This window comes from Onthophagus taurus, chromosome 7 (genome assembly GCF_036711975.1).
Source record: "Onthophagus taurus isolate NC chromosome 7, IU_Otau_3.0, whole genome shotgun sequence".
Classification (NCBI taxonomy): Eukaryota; Metazoa; Arthropoda; class Insecta; order Coleoptera; family Scarabaeidae; genus Onthophagus; species Onthophagus taurus.
The window spans coordinates 5,383,327-5,393,984 of NC_091972.1; the positions used below are offsets into that span (position 1 = coordinate 5,383,327).

Sequence of the window (10,658 nt, forward strand, 5' to 3'; positions counted from 1 at the left end):
ATTAGAATAATAAGTAGTTTATTAAATAAGATTTTATTAGATTTAAATTTCATTAATGTTAATAAATATATAAATGTTACTTCTAATTATTTACTTTAATATTAATTATATACTAGTTATTTTATTACTATGTAATTGTCAATCCTGATTTTTGTGGACCAATGACAACGCTCGATTTATAACCGTTAAGTTTTAAACCGAAATGTCATCAACGGCTGTTTCAAACAACGTTTTAAAGAAGAAAGATCCTTAAGAAGCATATCTGGTTTTTAATTTTTTTTATGTAGTGCGAATATAACTTTAAGAATGGCTTATGAAAACTGGGACGATGTAATTATTCAATGGGTAAGTATATTTTTAAATAAATTTTAAGTTAAAACCGTTAATTTATGTTGCGTTAAGCGAATTTAATATTTACTGATTGTTTTTAAGGTGAACTGCTTGGACATCGCAATTCCCATTCAAGATGTAGACGAATGCAAGAACGGGCAATTTTTTCAAAAGTTTTTGTCAATATTGTAAGTTATTAATAATTTTTTACTTTATTAAGTAATAAAATTGTTTAATTTTATTTAAGATCACCAGAAAAAAATCAACCATACACTCTAGAAATTATCCATCACATTTTAGGAGAGGTTTATAAAGATTTTAAATTTGATACAACTAAAACCAACTTTTTTGAGCTTTCCCGAGAAGAAACGATTGAAATATGTTTACTATTGTTGTATTATGCTTGCGTAATTAAAAAAAATGCCACTTTGATTTCTCCATTATGCGCTAGGTTGCCACAAAAGTTCCAAATTTGCATTAAACAATTCTTGGAAAATATGACTGATAAAATAGATGCAGAAATTTTACACACAATAGCAATTGAAAGTTTAAATTCTACCATGGCAAGTAATTGTTGGACTTCTGACATTCCCCCCTTAAAAACTGATAGTCCATTAAGATCGTATTTAACAATACCAGATGGGAATATTAGAAAATTAATTGATAAGGAAGTAAAAGTGTTACGAATTGAATTGGAATCTGAACGATTTGAAAAAGAAGGTTTGCAAGAAGAATTGAAAACATACAAAGATAAGATTATGATGCTGGAAGGAAAACTTAAAAAAAGTTGTGAACAGATGAATAAATTACGGTTAGAATTAAGTAATAAAGATGATGTGGGCGAAACTATTTTAATTAATGGAGGTGATATTGAGAAAAGGTACAAATCAGAAGTGGAGAGTTTAGAAAAATATGTTGCGCAATTAGAAAAAGAACAAATAGAGCTTAAGGAACGAAACGAAAAATTAATTGAGTCATTAAAAGTTTCTGATGAGGAATTAAAAATTTGTCAAGAAAAAATGTTGGGTTTAGAAACTGAGAATAAAGATCTTCGCGAAAAATATAAACAACAAGAAGAAGTTGTTGAGAATTTAAAAGCAGATTGCATAGAATTAAAAGTTTGTTTGGATGAGCTTCGACCTGCTAGTAATAATTTTGAAACTTCAGTCATTTTAACTCCTCAATCGAAAATGAAAAGAAGGAGTTTGAATTATTCAGTAATGGAGAATTTAGCCGGGAGTGTTGTTGAAGTCCAATTGGAGGATTTTCGTAAGGAAAATGCCCAGTTACAAGATTTATTATTGGAGATGAAAGAGGAATCGAAATTGTTGGAAGAACAAATTGTAGCTGTTAAGAATAATTATGAAAAAGCCCTTCAGGATTGTTCAGAATTAAAAAATAAAAATGAGGAGTCAACACAAAAAATTGAAGAATTAATTAAAAGTAATCAAAATATGGATGAATTATTAAAAAGATCAATGAAAGAAATTGAAGATTTTGAACAACTCATTTCTAATAAAGATTCGATTATTCTTGATATGGAGAGAAGTTTGGAAAAAACGAATGATTTAAAAAAAGAGTTAAAAGATAACGAATTAGATTTGACTGAAAAATTGCGAAAAGTTTCGTGCGAATTTACTGATTACAAAATTGAGGCAGAAAATATTTCTAAAAATTTAAATTCAGCTGCTTCACAAATCCAAGCGAAATTTGAAAAAAGTGTCTCTAATTATAATAATTTAAATACATCATTTATATCACTACAAAAATCTTATAATGTAACAATGAATAAATTTTCGAAAAATTTAAAGAAATTGTCAGAAATAGCAAATGATCAAATTGATGGGAGTTTAGAGGATAAATTTGAATTTTTTGACGCGTTAGTTTCAAGTATTGACGAAGAAAAGGTTCGAAATAAAAATCTTATTAAAAATCTCACTGAATCTTTACATGAAGGGGAAGAAGTTATTAATAATTTAAAAGCAACACAATTAATATTGAATGAGAAATTGGTTTTAACAAAAACTGAGAGGGATCAATTTGAAAAGATGTTAAAGAATTCTGAGATACATGTTAATGAGTTAGAAAATACTCTCAAATTAAAAATGGAAGATTCTAATAAAATTACAGCTAAAATATCTGAGTTGCACACCACTATAAATGAGTTGGAGTTTATTAAATCATTGAGAAGTAATTTAAATCAATCAAATTCAGGGGAAATTCTTGATGATTTTATAATGAATGTTAAGGAAACTTCAAAGGAAATTGAATCATTAAAGAATGAGATTAATCAAGTGAATGAGTTTAATGAAAATTTATCAAGAGAATTGGTCGAAAAAGAGCGGATGTTTTTGGAGAAAATATTTTTGTTGGAATCAGAAATAAAAGATTATAAGATTAGAATACAAGAACTTGAGACAATTATTGATACATCAAAAGAAGACTTAAAAATCAAACAAATTGAAATCGCCGAAATTGAAAACGGAAAAATTACGATGGAAGAAAATTATGAAAAGATTAAATTCGACCTCTTGAAGAAAATTGATCTTACCAGAGATACTCAAAAAAAATTAGAATTAGAAATACAAATCATATCAAAAGAAAAATCAAATTTAGAAAACAATTTAGGAAAATTCGAAAATGATCTTAATAAATTACAGTTGGAAAAGGAGGATTTAATCGAACAAAATGATGAGTTAAAAGGGAAATACTCAGAGTGTTTTGAAACTCTATCCAGAAGAGAACTTGAATTAGATGAGCGTGATAATATTATTTCTGAGTCAAACACCGAATTATTAACGATTAAATTGGAGTTGGAGAGGTGTAAACAAAAACATAACGAGCTTCAAATTAATATGGATAAAATTCGACAAGAAGAGAGCAAATATAAATTTTGCATTACCACCTTAGAGGAACAAAACCACGCGTTTGAAACTAAATTACACCAATTATTACAGGAAAAAGAAGCCCTTAAAAATCTTAAGGATAGCTTAGAAAAAAAATCTCAAGATTTAGAGAGAAATCTCGAAATAATTATAACACAATTAAAAGAAAAAAACGAAAACTTAAACGAATATTGTAACCAATTATCTTTAAGCAAACAAGAAAGCGAAAAGAAAATTATGAATATTAAACGGGATTTAGAAGAAGCTCAATACAAATTAGAGCGGGTTTTGAACGAAAAAAACGATGCAATTAAAAAGAAAGATGATGAGATAAAATCTTTGAAAATGAATTTGATAGGAAATGATAATCGTATTTATGAGCTTACCTCAAAAGAGGTTAATTACCTCCAAGAAATCGAAATACTCAAATCTGAATTAAATAATTCCTTCCAAAAATACGCCGATAATTTTAACGCGTTTCAAGAATTAAAATTAATTCACGAAGCGGAACAACAAAATCTAACAGAAACTTTACGCGACTTAGGAGTTGAATGCAATCGATTAAAAGAAGAAAATAAAATTCGAAGCGAACAATTATCTCAAATAATCAACGAACGAGATGTTTTAAAATCAGAAAAAATCGGTTTAGAAGTCAAATTGGTTGCGCAACATAATAAATACGAAGAAGAACTAGAAAATACGCGCGAACAATTTTTATTGGACATAAATAATTTAATAAATAAAGAGAAAAAATTGGAGTTGGCGTTATCGAAAGCGTTGAATGATTTGGAAAGCGGGAGAGGGATTCAATATCGATTGGAGAATGAAGTGAAAAAGGTTTCTTCAAAAATTAGCGATGTTCAGCAAGAAAAAGCTAGTTTGGGGGAGAAGCTTTCAATGCTTGAGGTAACAAAGAAAGACATCGATTTGGAGTATTCCCAATTAAAGCTTGTTCATGAGAAATTGATTAATGAGAGCGAAAATTGTTTAAGAGATTCCGAAAAAAAGTTGGAGGGTGAAATTGAAAACTTAAAAAAAGAAAATCAAGAAATGGTTAATGAATATTTTGAGTTGCAAAAATCGGTGGAACAAATTAAAGAAAATCATAAAAATGTTGAAATGAAACATGAGAAGATAATAAATGATTTGAACGACGAAATTAAAAGTTTATGTGATAAAATTAGTAATTTGGAGATATTGAATGAAAAGATTACTAAAGAACAAGATAATTTATTGAAGAATACGCGGAAATTAAAACTGGAGATTGATGAATATGTTGAGAAGGAAGCACAACAAAATGATGTAATTTCAAAGTTACAATGTGCGTTTGATATATTGCAAACGGGAAAAGATCGGGTTGAGTTAGATTTGCAAAATGCGATTGAAACTAAGAATAAATTAGAAGATGAAAAAATTAAACTTAATGATTTAATTGAGGAAAAATCAAAATCGTTCGAGAGCGAATTAAATAAAATAAACGACGATATAAAAAAGAAAACTGAAATTATTAATGATAAAGATTATAAACTTGGCGAAAAAATTAAGGAATTAAATAATTTACAACAAATTTATGAAACAGTATCATCAGAAAAAGAAAGTTTGCAGCAACGATTACAAGAGTCGCAAAATTTGCATAAACAATTTTTGACGGAAATTGACGAAGAAAATCTTAGAACGCTAGAAAACATGACTTTGGACTTTTTCGACTTAAAAGGAGCTTATCAAAACGTTAATCTTACTTTAAAACAATTAAAAAAGGAAAAGAAAAAATTGGAGAAATCTTTAGATGAGGTAAATACCTCCAAAAAAGAATTAGAAATTCAATACAAAGAGAAACAAAAAATTTTCGAGCAAATTAATAATAAATCGTTGAATTACCAAGAAATAATTGTAAAGGAACGCAACCATATTCACGAAGTTTTATACGAATTGCATCGTTCGATATCAGATTTAGAATTCGTTAAAAACGAAAAATTAGAAACTGACAAACAAAGCGAATTAATTAAGTCCGAAATAAATGAGTTAAAAAGTAATCGCGATGATTTAATTAAAATTAAAACCGAATTTTACAACAACAAAGAAATCGAAATTGAGGATATTCATTTAAAAGCTGAAACGATTAAAAGTGAAATGTTAAAATCAATTAATAACGTGCGATTCGATTACGTTTCGACATCGCTCGAAAAAGAACGATTAAAAGAGATAATTGAGAAAGAAAAGGAATCAAAAACAATCTTAGAGGTGAAATTATTAAATTTAATGAGCGAAAAAATTAGATTTGAGGAAATTATCAATAAATTTTATACAAATATCAATAAGATCGCGATTATTTTAGTGAATAAACCAATTTTAAATTCCCCATCATTCGAGAATATCTCCCAAGATGAAATGAAATTTATTTCTGGGGAGATTGAAAAAGGAATTGGGGATGTTTTTAGTAAGATTTATGAAATAAACGAGACCGTTACAAAATTAGAGGGTGAAAAGTGTTGTATAACAAATAAAATTGATTTATTAAGAAACGAAAAGGATTTGTGTGAGAAAGAAAAAATTAAATTACTTGGTGATTATGAGGCTCTTAATAAAGAACGAAACGATCTCGAGAAAAGTATTGATGAAAAAATGATTAATTTAAAAAGTGAAAATGATGTTTTACACCAAACCATACAATCATTACGAGAAAATAATGTTAGGGCTTATAATGATTATCAAAAATTTATTGAGTTATCCAAAAACAACAAAAATCAAATCGATCAATTATTAAAAAATCGCAATTCAACAGAAACGATTTTAAACGATTTAAAACAAAAATTATTAACGTTACAAATGAAATTCGTTGAATTCGTCCACTCAGAAAGCTTTTATAAACAATATTTCGACCAAAAAGAATCTCTCCAAATCATCGCCGATGATATACAAAGACAATTTAATCGATATTCGAGGATTTCGTTTAATATTGTAATCAATTTTGGAACGTTATCGGAAAAAATCGTAAACGCGTTATTTTCGGAAAAAAGCATCGAAATTGAAGCGATTTTAAAAGATTTAGACATCGAGGAAACCCTGTTTAAAATCGACGGGTTAAAAGACCGCGCTGTTGATGCAATCGAGCAAATCGTTGCTTTAGAAAAAGTTTTCGATAACATTCACGTTAAAACGGTCCTTAAAGAGAACAAAAATAACCAATTAGAAACGAAAACCGACGATGAGTATCGCAAAAAATATCTTTCGGTTAAACAGAAATTAACGCTAGTTGAAAACGTGAAGAATAATTACGAGAAAAAATTAAAACAACTCCGCGAGGAGAACAAAAAGCTCTCTCTTAATAAAACCACGAGCGATGATACACATTATAAAACGTTAATTCAACAACATATTGATACGAAAGAGAGCTATGAGAAACAAATTAACGAATTAAAATCGAAACAGATTCATCTCGAAAACGAACTTTTACACATCCAAGGCGAAAACTTACAAAATCAAACCTTCCGCGAAAAACACTCACAATTAGAAAAAGAAATCGTCGATTTACAAACCGAAAAATTACTTCAACACAAAACGAACAAACAAGAATTAGATTCGTTACGCGACGCTTACAGCAAATTAATGAAAGACAAAAATAAATTAGAATCCGATTTAGAATCGTTAAAAAAATCTTACGACGACCGATTATACCAAATAAACGAAGATTCCCTAATAAAAGAAGCGTACCAAAAAATTTTGGAAGAAAATAATCAAATTAACACCGAATTAGACACGTTAAAATTCAAACGGAACAAAGACAAAGAAGAATTTGTGCGATTGTTGCAAAAGCAACGCGAAGATTTTGTTGCCCAACAAGACACCACGATTGCTGATATCCGAAATCAATACGAAGTGAAATTGGAGGCGATTAAAAAGAAAATGTTGTCGATGTTTAAAGAGGAGGTCGATAAAGAAACGAGGAAAGTTTTAGCGAAAGAGGCGGATAATGCCGTGCTTTTAACTACGTTGGAAAAATATAAAACCGATTATGAGGATGCTAAGAAGACTAATGATGAATTGCGGAAACGAATTGGAGAAACGACTCGGCAGAATGAGTTGATGCTTTCGAGGGAGTCTATTGGGGCTAGGTCGGTGAGAAGTGAATGTGATGTCCGTGAGTTAAGAACGAGGGAGGTTATTGATTGTCCGAGAAATGGGAAGAGATCTAGCGTTCATCCTGTTAGAACTGTTGTAGAGGCAAGGAAGTGTATGACGTTGCCGAAAAATATCGATCAGAATAGGGTTGTTAGTCCTGCCAATATTGGTAAGTAAAAAACAAAATTCTTCTTTATTTTAATCCAGTTCTTTGTTACCCATTCCTCTTGCATTCAATGTTATATTCTCTGTTGTTCTAATTCTTACATTCATTCATCTGTGACTCTACAGCCCGTATCAAGCCTTGGCCTCCCTCAGCCTCTGCCTCCATTCATCCCTGTCTCTGGTCTCTCTCCTCTAACTCCTACTCCCGACCATCATCCTAGCCCCGCTCTCGTTAGTCCCGACCCTTCTTTCCATATGGGTTGGATACCGCATCTCCAGCAGGGTTATCAAGGATTCACCACGTTGAGGTGAGAGTTAGAAGGACATTGGAGGTAGTTGGGTAGGAGAGGCTATGCAGCTCTAACAGGAACGAGGGCTGTGCGGTGCGCATGCACTACCCCTTTGAACCCCACCCCGATAGATAACATCAAATTTCACCTTACAGTCCAATGTTAAAGAACCTTAATGTCTTACTCCAACCCCTTCCAACGTCTTTGGTCTTTCTGTGAAGATGCAAATATCTGCGTGAACCAGAGAATTTTCGTTTTCTAGCCACTTCCTCTATATGCAAATGCAAAAGAGATAGATCAAGCAGAACATTTTTGTTAGAGTTGGCGTTATGCTTATCGCACCAGAGATAGTGTTTTAGTCCTTGCATTAAAATATAATTAAAAACTAATTAATTTTTTTTTAAATTTCAATTAACAGATAAATTTGAAATGGAAGATGAAGCCGAATGTTTCCACAACAAATATTTAGCCGATCTGAAAAACGGTAGATGCGTACTCCCCTCTGAAGAATCACCATCCACCCGTATGTCAGAGTTAGCATGGAGAAACTCTCAGGTTCCACCCCATCTCAAATCATCTTATCCAGCAGAACTTCAAATGATAAATCCGTCCAGATTTAAAGAGGAAGATATCAAAGTAATTTAACTCATTAAAGTAATAAATTTTTTTTATCTCATTCGATTTTTAGGCGGGCAATATTGACTTAGACGACAGCATGAACACCAAATTACTACCGGCCGATAAAGCGCTGCGAAAAAAAGAACAAGGTACGACGTCGTATAAAAAACCTGGGCCACCAACTCCGAGTAAAAACGGCGGGAGAATTTCGTTGCAAGGCGGCGAACTTCCTAAAGACGGCGCCCTTCAGGATTACAATGACTTGAAAACGCCGAAACGGACGACACCGAACAAGTTCAAAGCTTTCTTCTTGGGCAGGACTTCGCTTGGCGGTCGATCCAGTACTTCTGCAAATCCAAACATTGAGGTACGCCTTGTAGACGACAATTGGCAATTTTGTAGTAAATGTATTGGGGAGGATGTTGACGCAATTAAAATTTGTGTGTGTACTTGTCATGCACAATGCGTTACATCTCTTTATAAAAATAAAGAAAAAAATAAAGAACAACATAAAGAAAAAATTAAGAAAAATCGTTCTTGGAAGGACTTTGTTTTAGATTTCTGGAGAGGTTATTATGTGCATGTTATCTATTTGATAACTGTGTTTTTTACTATGTTTTATATTAATAGATATATTGATGAATAGTTTTATTTTTTTCTTTGAGATTGTTTATTTGTATATTTTAATGTATATTATACATTGAATAAATGTTTATTTTTATGTTTTTTTTTGTAGTTTTGTTTGAAATGTGATCTTTTATTATATTAATTTTTAATGAATTATAATTTTATTTTCAGAATCAACCACCCAGTCCAAAAAATAGGCAGATCAACAAATTGTTCAGAAAACCGCGGTAATTAAGATAATTTTTTGAGTTATTTATAATTGTTGTAGCTTTTTATGTACTTATTTAAACGCAGTATAATTATTTTATAATAAAATTGATGTATTTTTATTACCGATCCATTTTAAACGGTTAAATTTCATCCTAAATTCGAAATGATAAGATTAATCAAAATTAATTATTTAAAAAGATGAACTTTAAACTTTTTAAAACTGTGTCAAGATGATAACTTTTTTATTCGTACCAACTGGAAATGTAAAAATTACTAAAACTCGATTTCTTTAATTTTATAAAACTTCAAATGTCAAGGATTTGATTATAAATTATCAACAAATCGTTAACCTTAAATAATAAACTTTAAAAAATGTAATTAATCATTATACATAAATTTATGAATTCACATGGCATCCAGCAATAGCACAATTTTTTCGAACGTTGACGAAACAAGTTGTGCTGCAAGCGCTGGTCCAGCAATGAAAGAAACTGAAATTGCCGAACATATTCAATTAATAGCCAAATGTATAAAGTCGTATCCAGATTTTCCAAAACAAGGAGTACTATTTAGGTAAATGACAATGACTTTTATAAAAATTGTTCGTCTTTTCAACATTGATTCATTTCATTTTGTCACAATGTCTTATGGATAAATTGTTTGTTACATTAAACATTCTCACGTTATTAATCGCAATATTTTATTTCTCCATTGTTTACGGATATTTTAATGAAGATAACACCATTTTAAAATGATTACAGAGATGTATTTTCCATTTTACGAGAACCAAAAGTGTTTCCTGTACTTAGAGATGTTCTTGTAGCACTTACCAAGAAGTTGAATCCAATTCCAGAATGTATTGCAGCTCTTGATGCAAGAGGCTTTCTATTTGGACCACTAATTGCTTTAGAATTGAAGGTTCCATTTATTCCTATACGTAAAAAAGGAAAATTACCTGGAGAAGTTATTTCACAAACTTACACACTTGAATATGGAACAGTAAGAACAATTAAAAAAGTGTTAATAAGTTTTAATTAATTTTTTATAGGATTGTTTAGAGATTCAAAAAGAAAGTATTACTAAGGGGGTAAATGTTTTAGTGGTAGATGATTTATTGGCAACAGGAGGAAGTATGAAGGCAGCTATTGATTTACTTGAAAAAGCTGGAGCTGAAGTTATTGGTTGTTTAATTATTGTTGAGATTATGGAATTAAATGGTAGAGGGAAATTAACTAAGCCTGTCATTCCTATTGTACAATATTAATAATAATGGTCATCTTTTAACACATTCCTAGATAAAATTAAAATATTTTTTAATAATTTAATTAATTGGCACATTTATTAACAATAAATATATAAACAAACATTACAAATACAAGCTTTTTTTAATTATTTTAAAAATGAGGTTAATTTT

At 30.1% G+C, this 10,658-nt stretch overlaps 2 protein-coding genes across 2 annotated transcripts; both read left to right on the forward strand.

Annotated features, from left to right (window-relative positions):
* Nucleotides 1–179: 179 nt before the first annotated feature.
* LOC111429174 (putative leucine-rich repeat-containing protein DDB_G0290503) lies at nt 180–9,349 on the forward strand. The gene is made up of 6 exons (XM_023065021.2): nt 180–345; nt 433–518; nt 578–7,503; nt 8,208–8,425; nt 8,478–8,774; nt 9,206–9,349. Exons 1-6 carry the CDS (start codon nt 307–309, stop codon nt 9,263–9,265), a joined length of 7,626 nt encoding a protein of 2,541 aa, XP_022920789.2. The 5' UTR covers nt 180–306; the 3' UTR covers nt 9,266–9,349.
* Nucleotides 9,350–9,565: 216 nt separating this feature from the next.
* Nucleotides 9,566–10,622, forward strand: LOC111429163 (adenine phosphoribosyltransferase). Its single transcript, XM_023065001.2, has 3 exons — nt 9,566–9,817; nt 10,006–10,243; nt 10,293–10,622. The coding sequence occupies exons 1-3, from the start codon at nt 9,654–9,656 to the stop codon at nt 10,506–10,508; spliced, it is 618 nt and encodes a 205-aa protein (XP_022920769.1). The 5' UTR covers nt 9,566–9,653; the 3' UTR covers nt 10,509–10,622.
* Nucleotides 10,623–10,658: the final 36 nt, after the last annotated feature.